Raw genomic sequence first — 21,490 nt, forward strand, 5'->3', positions numbered from 1 at the left:
ATCTCTGTACTAACTTGTCTACAGTAAATACCGTACTACATTACATACTACCATACTACATTACATATTACATGTACTATAAGCAAGACCTGATTATGTCGAATGCTGCCTGGATTCAGCATTTTGAACAAGCTGTTGTATGTGTCATAAAGTAGAGTATATCCACTATGTCTGACTGAGCTCTACTGACAAAACACTTAGCCTCTGGGGACACAAGCTCAACAGATCGGTTTTACTGAAACCCAACATGGACAGCAGAAAGAGGGCCAGCACAGGAAGGAGAGAGAAAAGGGAGGGAAATCAATACTACCCCTGGGCCATTGAGAGGTCTGAGTGTAGGTGAGTAGACCATTAGCAGGAGTCAGGGAGTTTTGTTATTTAGTTATTTTTTTGATTTGTCTGTGGCAGACTGGCTACGGAGCTGCAAGTTACAAAGCAGACTACAAACCCAAATGGGATTGTGTGTGTGTGTGTGTGTACTTCATGCACACTGCCCAACATTGGTACCATAGACACATAATACTGTACCTGTATTAAAGATAACTTTTGCGTGTGCATTCGTGAGAGGAGGATATGTTTGCATCTGTGTACATTAAGTGGCCACAGCTTGATTAGATTTTCAGTGTTGAGTAGAGGGGGGATTTAGGTGAGTCTATTATACCAGAGGGTAAACAAGACGATGTCAACACCTTCAAAGCTCACCTGGGACACCTGAGTAGCCTCCTCCAAGAAGCGCTTCATCTCCTCTTTGCCATATGCCACGTTCATGGCTGAGCCGCTAGGACAGGGAGAAACACCGAAGGAGAGGAAGAGGAAGAGACAGAGAAAAAAGAAAGGAGAGAGGAAGGAAACAAGAGAACAGAATTTGAACATGAAGGTTGTTTGCTCAATGGTTGATATCTCCCAGTTGCATCATCATTATCGGGAAGAAAGGTTTAAAACAGAAAAACAAAACAGGAGACAAGAGAAAAAATATATTTAGGTCAGCAAATACTCCAGGCTCTTTAGAATGAGTTTCAGAGCTTTGTCATTAAGAAATATACGTTTAGGCAAAACTCGTTATTTTTTCTTTATTTATTTTTTCTTCTTTTGGACAGCTAGTTGGGCATCCAACTGCAGAAGCCAAGTGGACAGACAGGCTAGGGTCAGTGCTCTACTCCTCCTGGACACATGCTGTGGGCCTGACAGCTGCGAGGCGCACACATGGCCAACCAGCACTGTCTCTTACAAAACCCTCAATGTTACAAGTATTTCAAGCATGTATTAGTGCTTTTGTTCTTTGAACTGTACTGTGAATGGTCAATAAGAGGTCAGTCGTTGGGAAGGATAAGTTATGACAACCCTGAATAAACTATGGTTAAGTAGGGTATTCTTGTGTGGATTTGAGCTTGAGAGTGTCTCTCAGGTGTCTGGGTGTTGAGGGTGGAAGAGATGCTATAGTACTGGTGCTTACTGCTGCTCCCATACTTCAGGACATGAAGTGGACAGTGAATCTGAGAACACTCGCAAACAATTAACTAACATGTCAGAAGAAAGTTAAAAGGCTTTGGGGGCGTCAAGATCTGAGAGGCCAGACTGGCCTGGGGCCATCGAGGATACAGCAAAGAGGAGAGAAGACGATGAAGAAGGGAGACAATCAAGAGAGGAGAGGAGGAAGAGAGGCTCCTCTTCAATGTCAACAAACAAGGCAATTAAGACATAGAGGATGAGGAATAACAAGTGAGACTTCAGGACTGAATCATGCCACAAGGAGGAAGGGGCCCATCGGGACAAAACATTCATTAATAAAAATGTACCATAAACAACACTTATGGCAAATTATGTTCAACTGTCATTGTTTCTTATACTGGGTGTCAATTATTGAACACTACACAATACATTTGTCTCTGCTTGCTAAAATGCCTGTCCTTTTGTTCTCAAAGCTTTGATAATGTGCCATAAAACAAACTCCTTACTCAAGTCCTGTTGGGTCAGATGCAAACGAAACAATACACCACCCCTGGAGGCCCTAATATCACCTCGCAAGTGCTATAATGACTACAAAATGGGCGGCTGGTACCAAACAAAACAGGAGTAGTCTAACACACCTGTGTTTGGTCCTCTCTGGTGCACGTGAGCTGGTACAAACAACCATCAAGGACCTAAATTAGTCCCCCAATGCGCTTTCAAATTGAGCGTCTGCTTGCAAGGTGATGTGTAAATGAGAAATCAAGAGCCTCTGAATCTGAACAACACTCAAAAACACTGATGAGCTGTGTTTCCAGGACTGTGTTTCAATTTCCTCACTCTCGGAATTGAGCCGCTTCAAAGAGGTAGCCGTGACAAATACTAAACGGTAATTTAGCCCCCGCTTTAGCTGATCAGTCTCGTCGCTTTTACCTTTCAAATTAATTTTGTGCTTCACACCGACTGTTTATTCTTCTGAGACACACTCAATTGAATTCAAATGTGTTCTCTATGTGGACATATGGAGCTACAACATAACAGAAATATGGCCAGATTGTTTGAGAGAGAGTGATTTTGAAAGAACTTACCTCAGGACATATGAGGGGCGGAGGAGACATGGGTAGCCCACTTTACTGGCAAAAGCAAAGGCGTCTTCCTGAAATAGACAGAACAGGGCAAGATGGGTGTCACTATAGTGCTGTCTCTACTCAGGCCTACTTTTAAGAATCACACAGGAGACAAGAAATGACAAATAACTACCATTAAATTTCAAATGACAACTTCCAAGCATTGAGCAGTGGCAAAACTACACAGAAGCAATTCCCTGCCCAAGTGTCATAGAATGGCAGGTCTTTAATATCAATTCTCCCTATACTGTGAGAGAGTCTTTGAGAGAGTGAGGAAAGAGAGTTCACCAGCATAGCCTATTCCAACCAGAACCTGGGACAGGTCTGAGTGTACAACAACCGACTCTGTGTGTGTGTGTGTGTGTGTGTGTGTGTGTGTGTGTGTGATTTATCAAAGCACTACTCCAGGGCAATTCCCTTCTTATGAAGCTCGCATGCCGGAAGGTAACCATTAGACAGCTCTCAGAGTAAGGCGGCAACTTCATTCCACCTAAAAGCTTCTCTCACACTCACCCGCTATTAGCACAGGGCTTCAAAGAGCACAAAACTCTGTCCGCAGAATAATAAAAAACGACACTAAGAGCCAAAAATGCCAAAATGAGAGCTCCAACATTTAAATCAATGTTCAAATTTCAGAAAGAGAGGTTTTCTTCATGTCAAAGGAAGGAGGGGACGGAAGCCTCCAGAATGATTCAAGAGTGCTCTGGCAGCAGGCTGGGCTGGGCTGCCTGACTGGCGGCTTTCCTCCTCCTCCTCATCATCATCATCATCATCATCCTTTGAGAGGTCTCTTTCCTCTCTCGGTCTCTAGCCCTCCGTTTCTCCATCATTACACACCAGTCCCTGGCGGAATGGAACACAAAAACACAGATCCCCTTTCCTGGGAGGCTGTCTGTGCTGCAGCAGGAGGCTTCCTGGATTATTCCCGTAAAAGGAGGCCCATTAAAATACAGATAGTGTCCTTTGTTACTATAAGTGAGAGACAGATGGAATGTCTAGGGTAAGGCTTGGGGGAAGATAGTCCTCTCTTCATTGGACATACAGTAGCAGTGTGTATATCTAAAGGCAGGTTCCCGCTCGCCTCCCTGAGGGCCAGGAACACGGAAACACTAATGGAGCAGACACGTTTCAGCACTTCCTGTCGACACGTCTCCGCACTCCTGATACTTGGGGGGGGCTGCGGGCTCTCTGACACCCCACGAGTGTTCGGGTGTGCATGCGAAAGACAGAAAACTGTGAAATGGAAGCAACGCTGGATGCAAGGAGTCAAGCGCACTATATAAAAGCTAGAGATAGAACCCTGCAGAGTAACATTTAGTAAATACAAATAGTTATGACAACTATAGAATATAGATTTCTTTTAAAGCCTGTGCTTTTATAGACATATGCCACACAGCCTGGGCATGGTGAGGCCTCTTACCAGAGAGCTGAGGGCCCTCCAAGGAGCCTGGGCCACACCTAGATCGTCCAGGATGGTGGAGAAGACGGAGCGCTCCTCTGCCCGGTCGATCTGCAGAGGGTTGGTGCCTAGGATCTTCACCCCGTTCAGGTGCAGAGGCATGGCCAGGTTGTTGGGGATTTGACCCCCTACAGAGACAATGCTGCCTGTACAGCCCTGCGGACAGTGTGGAAGTCAGAGTGTATACCAGCACGATTATAGAATTTTAAAACAGAGCATTTGTTAGATGTAAATTCAATATTTATGGATTGACTGACTGTTATAATCATGTCCAGTCATTATAATACTGTAAGTGAAGATAAACTACCAGGCATGTAGAGACTCTTATATAACACATCCAACCCATACATGTCTGTTGGACTCTCTCAGCTTTACGAAACAACAGATGCCCTCGACATCGCTCTATCCCCTACATATGCTCCCCAATGTTCATCTTCAAACACTTCCAACAGTTGGGAGTGTTTAGATCACAGACTCATGTGATGCCGATCACCCTAGCAGTAGACCGGGGCCATGCCATGGCATCCTTTATCACCCCTTCCTGTCTGATCTTCTGGAGGATGCATTTCCACAGCAACACCTAACTTCTAACCTCTATCATTATTCACAGGCCCTGCTCTCCTACACCCTTCTAGGATTATCTGCTATGCTAATGCTACGCTAATTCCCAGCTCTGACTGGGGAGAGGGGCGGAGGAGTAAACAAATACTTGAATCACACTATGATCCCGTCGCCACTTTAACTGGATTACAATTCCTCTGGAAGGAAAAGTGAATGGGTATTAACACACATGCAAAAAACTGAGCATGTGCAGGGTGTTAAATGCAGTTGGGCTAGGTACGGAGCAACCGCTAACCCTAACCCTAACACCTCAGACAGAGATTAACAAAGGCTATATTTACCACACATCAGAGACCACTGCAAACAGTGAGTATATATTAACTAAGGCAGACCATTATGTCCTCAGGACTGTACTGTTTTTCACTTAAAACACATCTAAAACTTCTTGGATATAACGAGCATTTGAACAAGCACACAAAACTCTCCAACCAGTGAAGGTTCCAAACTGGTCAGGACATCCAACTGATAACTTTCTGTGAGTTTAAGTCGGAATTAGCCGGGCTTAGGTGTCCAACAGTGGTCAGGAAATTGCCGGTAGCAGGACCAGAGTTTGCAACAACAAACTCTCATATGCTGTGTGTGCACTACGTGAATAACAAGTTCTCAGCATTTCAAAATAATCAACAAGAAAAGTCAATAAATACTTCTTTCATCTTGAAGTCTGGAGAGAGAAGTCACAGTTCTTTTTCACAGCGTGAATTTGGAAAGCTAAAACAGTTTGCATAACCGCTTTCAGTGTTTCTGTAAATGTGAGTCAACAGATGAGCTGAATATTGCGGGAGATGTTTCATCCATGCAAGAGTGGAGTGTGAGCAGTGAATTAATTTCCCTGGGCTTGGAGATGAATAGCTCTGGGTTTTCCTTCTATGAAAACTCTATCATAAGTTGCAGCAATTCCACTCACATCTCATTTCTCCTAAATTGTATTTTTTGACTTGTTACTTCTCAGCATATTCTCATATAAAAAAAAATAAAAAATGATATAAAATTCAAGAAGCAAAAAAATGACTTCAATCTTTAAAGCAATTGTGCTTTTGAGTTTATGCCTCATTAAAGCTGTGCATGAAAAATTTAGGCTAAATGCATTGGGCATTCTCCCCCATAGAATCTACTTGCTATGGATCTACTTGTTCATCACAAATTCTTAAAATAGCTTCAGGATGTGTGCTTTAAATGATTAATCTCTCATTCATGTCAGAAACAGGGTTGGAAAGTTCTCATGTACTGTGTGTGACGGGATGGTGTTGATCTCTGACCTCTTGCTGCGTGATGTCCAGGATGCGTTCCAGGGTCAACTCCTCGAAGTACAGACGGTCACACTCGTCAAAGTCTGTGCTGACCGTTTCAGGGTTATGGTTGACCACGACCGTTCGCTTACCCATCTGCCTCAGGGCACGGATACTGGACACGGCACACCAGTCAAACTCCACACTGCTCCCTAGAGGGGATGGGGATTATTTACATCAAATCAGAACAGATTCATAAAGACATGTAGAGTTCAACAACTTGAACTGTGAATTAATCTTTATATTGGAAGCACAATGACGCATCTCACCAATGTGGTAGGGTCCACACCCTAGAACCATGACTCCCTGGTCCTTGAAATCTAAATCATGCTCCTGTTGGATTGACGCACGTCAAACAAGATCATGACATTCAAGGGTATAGCTTCAGTCACTACTTAGACATTAAAATGGAGGAGACAATATATGATGAGTTCATTATAAGAGACAGTAAGACAAGACTCACCTGGCCATGATAGGTGCAGTACAGGTAGTTGGTCACTGCTGGGTACTCAGCAGCAAGGGTGTCAATCTGGCCAGAGAGAGTAAAAACGGAATCATTTCTCAATGTATTCTACAATACTGAACCTACTCATAAGGGTATTCTGTATCAATTCAACCAATTCTGTAATCCAGAGACTACCACAGGTCAATTCAGGTTATTTCTTATCACAGCCGTGGGGAATCAAAGTGGTAAATATTTCACATTTCAGTGCCAAGAGAGGACAACTTCCATGCTCCAGAGAACCAAGACACATGTGAGTGTGTGGTGTATTCAGTCAGAGGTATTCAGTTTCCTCCGTCCACCTCTGACTGAATATCACAAGGGGATAAGAGCAAGAGGTTGAGTGTCATACATGTCAGCTCCTGTGGGAGCTGCTGACTAACGATGGTGCTCCAGAGTACTGGGGCGTTCACCTGTTTGACCCAGGGTTTGATTTTCTGTTTCAGCCTCAGCTCTCTGGCCTCCCCTTCACTGGTGCCCAGGGCCTGGCCCACCTGCCGGTCCGAGAAGCCATCCTGCTTGGCCTTCAGCAGCAAGTCGTGGGATACAGTAGCACTGCAGATGGAAATGAGGATCAAGTACATTAATTTAACTTCTGGAAATTGATCTTCGCAAAATGTTTTAGGGTATGCGGGTGTATGTGGGTGTGTGTCTGTGTAGTAAACAACACAGGTCAAAGCGAAAGGTGAGATCAGGAATTGGCTGGCTTATCCAGAGGTGGGTGGGAAAGCTGCCTCCAGAGCAATCAATAGTACATCATTAACTCAGGACAGGCACAGAAGCACCCTGCACCAGGTCAGAGAGCAGAGCTGTTTAAAACTCATTTGAATCCTGGAAAGTTTAAGGTGAAAGATGTAGGGTCCACAAAACAAAAAAACAGTGAAAACAATAAAATAACCTTTATTTTGCTGCTTTTTTTCATAGCCTGAATTATTGAAGACCTCACACCATAATGATATTGAAAATGTCAAGTGTGTTTTAAACTTCCACTGCAGTCTCACTGGAGAAATAATAACTTCTATAAAGGAAAAGGAAATTAGATCAGCATGTGAATCACAGCAATGTGCTTAATAGTACATGATTTTAACAGCACAGCTGGAGGTCCTGAAACAGATTTTATGAAAGATAATTAGAAGACAGAATAAGAATGTACTCACAGTGGCAGGCTGATCTAACCATCAAGACAGAAATATAACTGGTGTGTGTGTGTGTGTGTGTATGGCCATGCCTGGTGTGTGCACTGTACTGCTGATATAGATCAGCTTACACAGCTGGGGTGAGTATGATGACTCAGCTAATTGTCATGCCTGATGCACACACCTGGTTCTGCATCAGTCGCCGTGCTCTGCACTCAGGCCAAAGCCCCCCCTCTACGGGCTGTGGGGCAGTGGACAGCATCATCTATTATTGAACAGCAGATGCAGCAGGAGTGTTACAATGCTGTTGAAACATCCTAAGCAGAGCCATGACAGTTAAGGCTTTGATCTGGGGGATGTGGGAACTGCCGGAGGGCAGAGCGGAGAGAGTTGGGAAGACATTGGGGGAGAGGTGGACTGAGGATGGAGCGACCTTCCACTGAAGGGAAAAATATATACTGTACCCCTAATGTGTGCAGGTGTGGGAAATGGCCACCAGAGGGCAGCAGGAGGCATTGGACTAACTGTTTTAGTAACTCAAATCACTCTGTCCTGTATGTAAGGCACAAAGGCCTCACAAGCTCATATAAATACAAACAGGTTAGCACCGGACGGACAGGACAGACGAACAAGACAGACAGACACAGACCAACACTAAACTGCACTCTGCTGCAGTTTTAGAGACCTCTAATTACTGGCATGACCTCAAGTGTCAAAGGGCATTCCAGTCACTGCTCCAGGATGTGGTCCCAGGGCCCATGCTGCTGAGTGGGCCAACATCAAGAACAGTAGTAGCGGCTCTAGTATTCAAAGGCTTGTCATTTTTCTCAAGAGTTAGATAGCTCTACTCTAATTGTCTCAGGTCCCCTCAGATTTGAGTAAAAACTTTATGAAGTGGGCCGACCGCATTCCGCCCACTGGTTTCATTCTCTTTGAGTGGTAGATCTAGTCATCACCTTCTCATTTAACTCAGCTTCTCTTGCTTGGTCTCTAATTGGGTGGGGGTCTTGGTTTGTAGCAGATGCAGTTTGTATTCACTAGTGTCGTAGAATTTAAGTAATAATACTTTGAATGAATCAACAGCTCCGGTTAACGGTAATTTATTTCAAAGACTTTATTCACAGAGAATATGAAGCCGTTCAAATTTGCAAAGTTGACCCTGTTTTCACTTCCGTCACCTGTCTTGATAGACTTCACACAGGTTAACGCCTTCTATTCAACATATCTCTGTTCCTGTCTACTTACACCAATAACATTCAAGAACTACATTTCGTCATCAAGGTGGGCTACTCCCACCTGCCTGGCGCCAATTCGTCTGGTCAAATCTTGATTAGCCCCAGGCTGTTTTCAAAAGCCTTTTGTCCTGGCTGTTTACAACTTTGTTTATCACTTATTTACCCTATCTTTTAATTACTCTGTCCTGTTTCTGCAGCTTCGATCCTTTGTTTTCTTCACCTCTAGCCAACACCACAATCTGACCGTACCCCTCTTTTACTGCCTTCTCCAAACCCTTATATTGTCTTTAAATTTACCATACTAGCACCATTGCCATGTTGAATCTGACACAGATTTGGATTTGTAGAGTGACTGGATTGATGTTGTCCCATTGCTTTTCCCTCTCAGCCATTCAACTTCATATATTTTTTTAAGTATTCCCTGAGCAGTTTAGTATTGTTCCCTTTCCTTTTGTTCAGTTTGTAGTGACAACCAGAGGGACCCTGCAAAGACAAGGTTATACATTCAACCAGAGGGACCCTGCAAAGACAAGGTTATACATTCCCAAAAAAGTGTTTGCATTGTAGCTAATTTTAAGAGAGCCACAGCAAGGGGGGTTAATACTTTTTCACACAGGTCTTCTCTGTTTTTCATTTTCATTCTCTCACTTTAAAAGTATCCAGAAGGCTGTGTAGGTCAGTGGGAAGAAAAAACTATTTAATGTATTTCAATTTCAGGCTCTGAGGTAACACAATTTGAAAATTGTGCAAGGGCGAATACTTGCACGGCCAGCCAATTTCCTCCCAGTCTCTGTTGATCTCAGTTTTCTTTATATCAAGCTGTTGAGAAGATTCAATGTCCTCATAGCACCACCTGGTGGATGCAATGTTCATTGCCTCAAGTTCCTTTTAGTACTGATGCTGAGTTTAATGCTTGTGTGTGCATTGTTCTGTGTGTGTGTGTGTGTGTGTGTGTGTGTGTGTGTGTGTGTGTGTGTGTGTGTGTGTGTGTGTGTGTGTACTGAAGTCCTCAAACAAGGGGGAAGAGAGACTCATGTGGCACACGTGAGAAAAATATCCCCTGGGTAAATGGAATCTGTTACCAAACATGTTCCTCTAACCTGTTGAACTGGCCCAGGTGCTGCCCCATCTCGGTGATGCGTCTCAGCTTGTGCAGGAACCACTTATCTATGGCAGTGAGCTGGTGGATCTGATCCACCTTCATTCCGCTGTGGAGCGCCTGGGGGGGACAGGAGATAGTCTCACTAAGTCTCATAACATAACCGGTGTCACTCTTAAAAATACAAAACAACCAAAACAATTTGAATTCTAAAACACCTAAATGATTATGATTTTAAAAATTCAACCTTGTATGTTCAACACCTGTACTTATAAATACAGTATCACCTAAGCGGTAGGCCTAAATGATGTATGTGACATTCAGTAAACGGTTTATAAGACTTTCCCCCCTTCCTCGAACGACATAATAATTTGCTTGTTAGCACCATGAATATTTACTCAGTTGTGTTATGGAGCTATCAGACATGCTCGGTCATTCTCAAAAGAGGGCATAATGCTTCTTAATTGTGAACAGTGTGTCTGTCTGCAGTGTCCCTTGAATATAAAGTGAGGCTCAATGAGGTGTGACCGGCCCAGCTCCAGATACTGCAATGGCTGTACTTCCTGCGCTGCCTGCTACAGTGCTACGTGTGGGACACTAGGCAGGACAAGGCACTCAGGCCTATCAGACAGCCTGTCTCTCTAATAGTCTCTCTAATAGAAGACATAACCAGCTCTGGATTGAAATTCGACACACAGGGCGGGGTGGGGGGGAGACGCAAAATTACATTGGCTCTGCCGCAAGGCCAACCTTGAGAGTTATTGATGTTTCATAGCTTGATGTGACGTGGCCCATTACTTCTTAATAAATCTGCCAGCCTCAATAACTTCATCCTACATTCAATGGGGAATTCTTGTGGTTCACAGGGTCACAAGCATTTGTCTTTTCTTCATCAAAGCATTTCAACGAGGGCGTCAGTGTCACAGAGACAAATGCCACCCCTACTGTTCTGATCTCTATGTTCTCATGACTCATGAGGTGACTTTGCAGATTCAGTACTAGATTTCTGACGTGGATGTGAAGGAGAGGTGTGGTGTCTTACAGTACCATGGCCAGGGAGAAAATGCGGGTACTGGAGGGCACGGCCAGCTCCTGCTGCAGGTCCTGCTGGGCGCCCCAGGCCCTCTTCATGGGCAGGCGGGGCACAAAGCCGTCCACAGAGGGATGGCACATACGCAGTGCCTTCTGCATGCTCTCCTCAAAGGTGCGGCCCACAGCCATCACCTGGAGGGGTTAAAGGGGGTTAAAAGACAGACAGAGAGACAGGTCTTAGTATATAGACATCTGTAACCCCCCTAGGAGAATAACTATGCTATTCAAGTCATAGAGCGTCCCCGACCTCTCCAACACTCTTCATGGCACTGCCAATCTCGTGGGACATGCCCTGGAAGCGGTCCAGGTCCCAGCGGGGGATCTTAGTGACAATGTAGTCCAGACTGGGCTCAAAGCAGGCCGTGGTCTTCTCTGACACGGCATTCTTAATCTCAGGCAAAGGGATGCCCAATGCCAGTTTGGCTGCCACGAAGGCCAGAGGGTATCTGGGAGAAAAAGGAGGAGAGATTGATTGGCTGAGAGACTTCAGACAGGAGATTGTATTGAGATGGATGAAGTTGGATATCATGATCTTATGGAAGGATGCAATGTAAAAATCACCGTTTCAAATATGGACAAGACAAAAAACTTCCTTCATAGGTTACAGGCAGTGGAATGAAAAAATATTTATATGCCCGCAATCAGTCCCATTTTTCTCCAAAATACTTCAATACTGACCACAGTCTCTGCTTACACCCCACGAGATTCGATGTCAGAACACAGCCTAATGGGAAGCGTTGAAGTGTTTCTTACCCGGTAGCCTTGGAGGCCAGGGCGGAGCTGCGGGAGAGGCGGGCGTTGACCTCGATGATGCAGTACTCCAGTGAGCCCGGGTGCAGGGCGTACTGGATGTTACACTCGCCCACGATCCCCAGGTGGCGCACAACCTTAATGGCTGTCTCACGCAGCACGTGGTACTCCTCATTGGACAGGGTCTGGCTGGGCGCCACCACGATAGAGTCACCTGGGGAGATAGGGTGGACCACACCTTGAATATAGACAAATGCTTCAAATCCGTGATGAGAAGATTACTTAATTGTTTTCTAAGTTCAATGATGTAACTAAGTAGACTTTGTGAGATAATAAAAATGGTATTGTTAATGTTTCAATTTCACTATAGATTATACACTACAGATGTGAGTGGGGGGTGTGAACCTGTGTGGATGCCGAGGGGGTCAAAGTTCTCCATGTTGCAGACGGTAACACAGTTGTCAGCGATGTCCCTCACCACCTCATACTCCACCTCCTTCCACCCCATCAGAGACTTCTCCACCAGGATCTGAGAGCTCATGGCCAGAGCCTGGAGACACACGTACGCACACACTCAGACACAGTAGGACCAGCAAACATCAATAGGGTAAATATCACTTAAATATCATATTAGGGTAAATATCACTAGATCACTTTTTTTTTTGCATTTGTAAATTCCTTGTCTCAGTATGACCTGATTGGCATGGCCTGGACCCACCTGTTGAGCAGTCTCCTGCAGCTTCTTCTTGTTGGCACACAGGCCAGAGCCGAGCCCACCAAGGGCATACGCTGATCGCAGCATGACAGGGTAACCAATCTTCTCCGCTGCTTTTAGGGCGTCTGCCACCTGTAGGATATACAACATCATAACGTCACCCCAGCTCTACGATGACTACAGTTGCTGTAGGGTTGTGAGCGACCAGCAGTGCATTCATCAGATTCAAGCCAAATTTAATCATGGTAGATTTGTTTTTTTTATGTCTCACCGATTCAACGGCGAAACTGGGGGCGATCTTCTCATTGATCTCGTTCAGCTTGTCAGCAAAGAGCTGCCTGTCCTCAGTGGCCATGATGGACTCTACCGGAGTCCCTAACACCTTCACGCCATACTTCTGCAAGACCCCACTCTGAAACAGCTCCACTCCTGAAACACGCAGGAAAACACAACCATGAGCAAACACAAGGGGATGCATGCATGTAAAAATGTAAGCCCACATATCCTCATATCTATCTCTCTTCCTCCCTCTCACTCTCCCTCACTCATACACACACACACACACACACATACACACAATGGACTCACCACAGTTGAGAGCGGTCTGCCCTCCCATGGAAAGCAGGATGCCGTCAGGTCGTTCAGACTTGATGACCTCGGTGACAAACTGGGGCGTGACGGGCAAGAAGTAGACAGAGTCGGCCTGTTTGGTACCCACTTCATTTGTCTGGACTGACGCAATGTTGGGATTCATCAGAACCGTCCTTATGTTCTCCTCCTGTAGCAGGAACACAGAGAACCCACAACCCAGAAATATGAATGTTGATTTAAATGTAAACTTCCAAAACATACTAACACCATTGGAAGAGACCGGCATACACAATATACATTTCCCTCCATAAGTATTGGAAAGAGGAAGCATTTTGTCTTCTTTTAGCTCTATACCTCAATATTACTACGGGGTCAAAGTAGAGATTCTCAGTTTTAATTCAATGGTGTCTTTTTTTCAGATTGGGTTCACCATTTAGAAAGTACAACATTTTTAAACATACTCCCCCTAAAAACATAATGCCCAAATAAAGTAAAGTATTCATGTTTAGTATTTGGTCCACAATCCTTTGCATGCAATAACTGTCTGAAAACATTGACCCCACCAGATGCTGGGTATATTCTCTGGTGATGTTCTACCAGGCCTATACTACAGCCATCTTCAGTTAGGGTGGGCTTCCATAAGCAAGTCGCTGAAATAGAGGGACTATGTATAAAAAGGATTGTAGTTTCTAAATAATGAAACCAATCAGAAAAAAAGAATACATTGAATTAACGTTGAAAATCTCGACTTTAACCTCACATTAATTGTTTGATTTCAAATCCAAACTTGGAGTATAGAGCTAAAAGACGACAAAGTGCTTCTTCTTTCCAATGCTTATGGGAGGGGCTATATGTGTGAAAATAGGATTTTCAGCCTCTTTGTAACTTTTTGACAATCTTGAACTGCTGCTAAGTCTCTCCTGACACTGCAAAGTCTTCTCACCTTCAAGGCTTTGACAGCCTGTGACCCTGAATAGTCAAACTCTCCGGCCTGGCCGATGGACAGGCCTCCAGACCCCAGCACCAGCACCTTGGAAACCTGCACCAAGGACAGACAATACAGTATAAAAGATAAATGCACACTTTGGGGAAGTACAATTATGGCATATGTTGATCAAACTGAGCAAGGTTGACTGATGTTTAGTAAATATACTATCATTGGTGTGGGCATCTGACCGGAGTTCTTGGTGGGACGGCAGGTTTCTTAGGCATGGCTGACACAATGTTGGCACCCTTCCCATTCTTTATCATGGACATGAAGGCATCAAACAGGAACTGCAAAAACAATGGAAACACTATAAGTGAGATACAACTCAATAACAGAAAGCACAGCTCTATCATTTTTTATAGCATTGCCTTGCTATCTCTGGGGGCAGAGATTACAGTGGATGGTTTGCATTCAATCACAGCCCCTCCTGGATGTCAATCTAACTGAGGCCCAATGGGTCTCTAATGGTTACGGTGGCATTGTGATGGACACTTTAATTGCTAGAATTTGCATCACAACTTTACCTCTGTGTCTGTGGGGCCCCCTTTGGCCTCTGGGTGGAACTGAGCCGTGAAGATCGGTTTGGTGTCATGCATGATGCCCTGGGATACAAACACAACCGAAATTGAGTAAATACAAACAACTTAAATGTAATAATTCAAAACAAACTTATCTGAAGAAAAATAGATAAATAAGGAACAGACCTCGTTGGTGCCGTCGTTGGCATTGACAAACAATGGGCTCCAGCCTGGTGGCAGAGACTTACTGTCGATGCCATAACCATGGTTCTGTGCTGTGATGAAGGCCTGACCTGTCATCACATTCAGCACCGGCTGATTCTGCCCTCTACGGAACCACAAACATGTTTTCTTGTGAACTCTAGCCATCATTCATCTACCTACTTACAGCCTTGTTTGTACAGAAGAAAAGTGTTATCTATTCAATCCCCCTGAAGTAGAAGTTAATCTAATCACAAGGATGGGTGAAACTGCATGTGCATCTGTCCAGCACGTGTATTCACCTGTTGCCCATGGGCAGTTTGTAAGACCGGGCCCCAGCAGCCAGGGCAGTGATCTGGTTCCCCATGCAGATGCCAAACACAGGCTGGGGTCGGTCACTCTCCAGCACCTTAGGACAACAGTGCCACATGGGGGTAAGAAGTCTAAAATGACATGTCACATCTAACATTCTTGGTGTTTATGCTTATAGCTATAGCATCAACGTTTCTATTAACGAGTCCCCTGTCCTTGAAGTGCAATAAGCTGCTCTCACAGTACCTTGCGGAGGTTTTGGATCAGGGATCCGGCCAGCGAGGGGTCCCCAGGCCCGTTGGAGATGAAGAGGCCGTCGTACTCCAGACTCATCAGGTCCTGGTCCCAGGGCACCAGATGGACCTCCGCACCACGCTACACACACACAATCACTATTATTACCAATCAACAAATTAATTCAAGGTGCTAGCAGATACAAACCCATATTTCATATGTTGGTCACACTCAAACAGTCTCAACCCTAACCCTAAACCAGTCTCCTTCCCTCACCTTGACCAGCAGTCTGATGATGTTGTGTTTGATCCCACAGTCAACAGCAACCACTTTAATGGGGTTCCCTTTCCCAAACACTTTGGTCTCCTGGGAACATGTAAGACAGGGAGAGGGTATCATCAGCATTCTGTAAGCACTAAGCAGCGCTGTTTGGAGAGTTTTGTCTTTCCTACTCAGTTGTCATGGGTAACAATGAGTATTTTCAGGTGTGATAGGGGCTGAGAGTTACCTTTGTTGAGACCTGTGCTACAATATTTTTGTGGTTGGGGTCTGATATCTCCACAGGCTGCCCCTCAAACTCAATCTTCCCCAAAACCGTCCCCTGAGAAAAAATATATAGTTTTAAGATCCACAATATTATTCTGAGACGTCAAACACATTCAGTGTTGTTTCTTGAATCCAAATGCAAACTGTCAAACAAAACATTTACCTTGTCTCTGATTATCTTGGTCAGCATCCTAGTATCCACTCCAAATAATGCAGGGACCTTTGAACGACAAAAAAGAAAAAGCTCAGCAATGCAAGACAACGTCGATTTAACACACAACATCGACCTGTCTGTGTGCTGTCATGTGAGGCGATGATGAGGACTTGTGATGCGGTCACTACCTTCTCTTCTTCCAGCCACTCTGCCAGGGACTTGACAGAGTTCCAGTGGCTGTACTCATGACTGTAGTCTTGTACCAGGAGGCCAGACACCTGCACAAACACAGGTGTAAGAAACCTATAGTGAAATACCAGGAATAATACCAGGTGAAATACCATCTTTAGAGTGTTTTACCTATTTACCTGTAAGGATTTAACAGTACACACTTTAAATGCATGCATCAAAGGTCAAATTCTACTGTTATTACACTGTTGTTACAGTGTCAATAATGTAATAATGCTCCAATGTAACAATGCTCCTCCTGACCTACCTGAATACGGTCTGACTCCACATTTTTCCTCAGACCCAGCTCGTCCAGCTCTTGTGTGTTAGGCACACCATAGTTACCTACAATGGGGTACGTCAAGGTAAGGATCTGGCCTCTGTAACTGGGATCTGTAAGGGTCTCTGGGTACCTGTGAAGAGAATAATTATATCTAACAATATAAGAAGTGCAGGCATGTATTTGTGATCCATGCATTGTTACTGTAAGTATATGCAATCACACAGCCAGAACTACCCAACATTAGCTAGCTAACTTAGCAAGTGCTAGAGATAAAACCTGACACTGCAGCTACAGTAACTAGTAAGCTTATAAAAAAAGCTTGTCTATTTTATTCTATTGTCACTTTATTTTGTTGTTTGGTTGTTTGTGATGTGAGCTGCTGTAACGCCTTAATTTCCCCTTGGGGATCAATAAAGTACCTACCTATCTATAGTTTCTAAAAAATGTTCAAATTTAACACAATTCAACATCTCAAGTTTATCCACATTTCTTCACAGCTGAGGCAGACAATAGCAGTGCAGAAGCCTTTCAAAATAAAGGTGCCTGCTGTCTCCTATGCCCTTGGTTTCAAACATTAGTCTTGAGATGCCACAGTGATTAGAGGCCTAAGCAGACAAGTGCATCAGGGACTCATCTTACCCCACCAGCCCTGTGTTGAAGACCAACTCTCCAGCCATAGACTTCCCATGCCCAAAGGAGAAGCCCTTCATCCGGGTGCCATCCTCCAGGACCAGGTGGGCCGTCTGGGCCTGTGGGTCAGGGGAAACAGGCAGAGCATTACATACTCATCTGTGCTGGTGACTGGCGAGTTGCTGGCATCATATCTAAGGTGCCTACCACTGCCGTTGTGCCCTTGAGCAAGGCACTTAATCCCTAACTGGTCCAGAGGCGCCGAAGACGGCTGACCCTGTGCCCAGAGCGGGTGGCGGGGGGGTAGCACACACAATACAAGAGGCATTCAAGGGTTGGACCTGAGGACAGTGTGAATTTGACCTGAGGACAGTGTGAATTTGACCTGAGGACAGTGTGAATTTGACTTTTAATTTGACAGTATAAAATAAAGCTAAAGAGAGGGACCAGCCTCTGCCACATGTTCAAAGAGCAGCCAGTCCTGGACTGTTCAACTCTGAATGCTGAGACAGGCAATTCTCTTGTTCTGTTTTTCACTACCCAGGATTATCAACAGTATGTGTGTGTGAGTGAGTGAGTGAGTGAGTGAGTGAGTGAGTGAGTGAGTGTGAGAGAGAGAGGTTTTTGTGCAAAATGTCTATGATTCATGCCAATGTAAAAGGGGGCGGACATCATCATCGCATAGTAGTGTACCAAATAACGCAACATTACTCGCATGCATTTGGAAAGCAACTTTATCTCGTGTCTTGATTATCAAAAGTTGGATAACATTACACTAATTACTACCAACCACTGTGTAAACTTTAAGTCACTGTGTTTCTTTCCCATGTTTCGTTCAAAAATAATAGGATTTCCCTCGTGTGAGCTAGAAGCTACCTGAGAGCCGCAAAATCAAGCACGCACTTGGGCTACGTGCAACAACTAGGCTAGCAAAAACGTGACCTAACATGTTGACAGAACTTTTTCAAAGTAGCTAGCTAGCTAATTGCTCATTTACCTTTACGCTGAAGAGTTTAGTAGTGGATCTCAAACAGACTGCGTTACGATGTCTTCTGGTGATGAGCCATCCTTGCCTTAGAGATTTGAAGACGTTGAAAGCTGGCAACATATATGTCATATTGTCTCTAAAATTACCTTATACTGACTATGGCAGGGGTTGCTCTGTTGCAAAGTTTCTGCCGTATGGTGTGTATTGTATTGTTGTCAAAGCAATACTGGCAGAGCAGGTAAACTAAAATGAATGAATGAATTTGGGCTCGACCTCCCCGCGTGTCCCGTCAAAGGAAAGTTGCCAGCAGCGACGTTGTCATCGAACAGACGGACGTCTACTATGTATGGTGTTGGCTGGGAATGGAGTTCTGAGTTGTTTTTCACATCGCAATCGTTGCGCTTAGGATTTTGATTGGTTCAGCTGAGCGCTGAAATCAACGCGTTTTGGTATTTAACTAGAGAAATGTTTATGATCATTTTTACCATCAATACATTTTATTCGTGAGGAGTTCATTATATATCATATATTACAATACTCATTTATGATATTTTATTTTTTTATTTCATTAATACATTTGAACTTGGGGCATTCTTTCTCTATATGGAAATAAAAGGAAACTATAAGACTAGTTTATTCTGTACTATGATACTTCTTATAATTATTTATTTTAACACCAATCTTTGGTCTTTTTCTTTGTAGCCTCCTGCATCCTGACAATGGGAAGCCACCGTGGAGCGGGATTAGGAGGTGCCTATGTTTGCTGAGCATGGTGGGAATGCCTATCACTATAGCTGGGTTCAGCAGTCTGTGATGGGACACTGACCAGACAGGCAGGGCGTGAGTAATGAGACCTGGGGCATGTCAGCAAAGAGACAGCTAGGGCTCCAACATCCAGACAATACACCCATGACAATGACCGTTGAAAAACTCTGTGATGGAGGCAACCCTTGACCTTTAGATGGACATGACACATTCACAGGATGAGGAGGCCAAGTAATGAGTTCAATCTCGGGTCTCCAGTGCACCACAAGCTTGTTGTTTTTAAGCCTATACTGGGGATTACTTCCTGCATTATTTCCACCAAAAGCCTGCTGTTCATAAGCCTATACGGGGGAGTCAATGCAAGTCTTTAGATCTTATCACACAAGCATTGTTCACTGAATCACATTTGTCACATCCCCCTTTGACCTCCTACTCCTTGCAGAGACCCATCCATGGCACAGCACAGCAACACCTTTGTTACATACAAAACCTATGCACCCCTGCCGCCTCCATGTTCTTCCTTAACACGTTATTTGAGTATTTACAAGACACAATAATTGTTTCAGTATTTGATAACATATTTGATAAATGACTCCCATACTGCCAACCTTCAGTTCCCTCCCCTAGACAATGTGGACATGTAGGCCTCTTATATGGGATCACTATAACTCTAACCACAGGTCAGGTTCTCTGAATCAAATTGTATCCCTATGTTCACTTGTAGAGCAATGGGGTCCTCCAGTGGTCGTTTTCAGAAAGACTCAAATCAAACTGTATTAATATTGCACATTTCATACACACAGCAACATACCCTAATACACTACCCTGGGTTAAGACAAGCAGAGCATAGGGAGCTCTGTTCAACTCAAACAGGTTCTTTGATTTGGGTTGAGAGGTCAATAAAAAAAAATCAGGCATGGACCAAGTTAATTGAGTTTATTTCCTCTCCAATAATCATCAAATACAAAACTGAATCACTTCTTAGCTGAATCAGCCTAGTCCAGGGAGGATACAAACAATAAATCAAAAACAAACCAAAAATCAGGAACACAGGGAAGCCCGAGAGGCGTATAGCATATCACTTTAGTTAATTTAAAACTGTAAAATCATTCCAAGCACATGGTCACAGCAACAGGACCACTGTATCTCCAGACTGCATTACTTCATGTGGGTGGCTGCAGTTTAAATACACAGGTCACCTGGTCAATTAACCTTGTCAATCACAAGCAATCATTAGTCACAATACAATGTGCTTTATAGAAAGAATACGTTTAAATCAACTCAACAATTAGAGACCACTTAACAGTCGTAGCAACATAAGGAAGAGTGGATGCCGCCTGCTGTCACAATGTTATAGGCTATAGGCTGCATCTGACAGGCCAATCATTTAGCAGTGTAGTCATTATGACCAAATTTGCACTTGGACCACCCATGGATACTGTAAAGAAAATTATGAAAATACATTGGCAGTCAGATGATACAGCGTAGTATATGCATGTACTGTACTATGGCAGACAGACCTACCTTTTGCTCCTCTCTATCTTCAAAAGTGAGACTAATTGATACATACAAATAAACCATCATCTAACTTCAAAACAAATTCATTGAAAACAATCTTATTGGAAATGCAAATGTCCTCACAATTGCCATGCATTTTTTTACTTACTTTAAGTTCCTCTGATGTGCTACACAGTAATAACTACCTAATGTTACACCAGATTTGCATGTTTTGACTGCAGAGAGACTGTCAGTTCAGGATAGCATTGAAAAGCTTATTGTTGAAGGTGGGTCAGGGCAGAGAATACCATAAGACTAATGAGTGCCTGCTGGTGGGCCCCTGTTACTATTCTCAGAGATGTATCCCTTTTGCAAAGCAACAGAGCAAAGCTGACCATAATACAGCTCATAGACATACGATGGAAAATTGCTTGATGATTGGAGAACATGAGAAGCCTCTGAAATGCACAGCACTTTATTACTGTAGCTGTGATTAGCATCTCTGCACTGATTCGTTGGCATAGCCTTTCCACTAATGAGGGTCCAGTGTCTGTCTCCCTGGAGGGACTCACATTGTCTGCAATCACAAGTGCAGTTTTTAGACGTCTACCATACATGAAGGACTGAAAATAGCCAGCTAGAATACTGTAGACCCTTCTCTTGAGGTTTCCAAACACAGAACTGATCTTGGCTGGTTGTAGAGAAATGATACAGGGGATAGTTTGGTTTTATAAATGCTTAATAATGAATACTGATCATCTCAAGACATGCTAAAGCATCAAAGTGATTTTCAGTCAGAGTTGGTCTACACCTCCCCACTTGTTATTCTCTTCCTTTCAAAGCAGTAGTTTTGTAATATACTTACAGTATATTACATTTTCTTTATCTGAACCGACGTGAGCACTAGATGGCAGCACTGAGATTATAGTTATCAAAACATTCAAACAATACACACAGCATCAAGTGAGATTAGAAGACATATCGGGAACCTATCAAGATCCTATATTTATAGGACCCCAACCCTAAGTATATAAGAAACAATACTATAAGAAACTATAACATTCCATTGCTATTTTTTTGTTTGTTA

At 43.8% G+C, this 21,490-nt stretch overlaps 1 protein-coding gene across 1 annotated transcript in view; it reads right to left on the reverse strand.

The window, feature by feature from the left end:
- cps1 (carbamoyl-phosphate synthase 1, mitochondrial) overlaps positions 1–18,407 on the reverse strand; it is a 34,696-nt gene extending 16,289 nt beyond the window's left edge. The window contains exons 1-28 of the mRNA XM_083681565.1: positions 18,151–18,407; positions 17,163–17,272; positions 16,509–16,653; positions 16,201–16,290; positions 16,022–16,078; positions 15,821–15,913; positions 15,589–15,678; positions 15,325–15,453; positions 15,069–15,175; positions 14,752–14,893; positions 14,572–14,649; positions 14,236–14,334; positions 14,003–14,098; positions 13,057–13,246; positions 12,740–12,897; positions 12,472–12,600; positions 12,159–12,303; positions 11,757–11,967; positions 11,251–11,449; positions 10,959–11,135; positions 9,913–10,031; positions 6,855–6,996; positions 6,403–6,468; positions 6,209–6,272; positions 5,910–6,091; positions 3,994–4,188; positions 2,535–2,602; positions 703–778 (exon numbers count right to left, since the gene is read on the reverse strand). Of these exons, the coding sequence (XP_083537691.1) occupies positions 703–778; positions 2,535–2,602; positions 3,994–4,188; positions 5,910–6,091; positions 6,209–6,272; positions 6,403–6,468; positions 6,855–6,996; positions 9,913–10,031; positions 10,959–11,135; positions 11,251–11,449; positions 11,757–11,967; positions 12,159–12,303; positions 12,472–12,600; positions 12,740–12,897; positions 13,057–13,246; positions 14,003–14,098; positions 14,236–14,334; positions 14,572–14,649; positions 14,752–14,893; positions 15,069–15,175; positions 15,325–15,453; positions 15,589–15,678; positions 15,821–15,913; positions 16,022–16,078; positions 16,201–16,290; positions 16,509–16,653; positions 17,163–17,272; positions 18,151–18,270 (3,477 nt within the window). The 5' untranslated portion in view covers positions 18,271–18,407. The remainder of the gene's footprint in view (positions 1–702; positions 779–2,534; positions 2,603–3,993; positions 4,189–5,909; positions 6,092–6,208; positions 6,273–6,402; positions 6,469–6,854; positions 6,997–9,912; positions 10,032–10,958; positions 11,136–11,250; positions 11,450–11,756; positions 11,968–12,158; positions 12,304–12,471; positions 12,601–12,739; positions 12,898–13,056; positions 13,247–14,002; positions 14,099–14,235; positions 14,335–14,571; positions 14,650–14,751; positions 14,894–15,068; positions 15,176–15,324; positions 15,454–15,588; positions 15,679–15,820; positions 15,914–16,021; positions 16,079–16,200; positions 16,291–16,508; positions 16,654–17,162; positions 17,273–18,150) is intronic.
- Between the last annotated feature and the right edge of the window lie 3,083 nt (positions 18,408–21,490).

Source organism: Argentina silus (assembly GCF_951799395.1).
Source record: "Argentina silus genome assembly, chromosome: 12".
Lineage (NCBI taxonomy): Eukaryota > Metazoa > Chordata > Actinopteri > Argentiniformes > Argentinidae > Argentina > Argentina silus.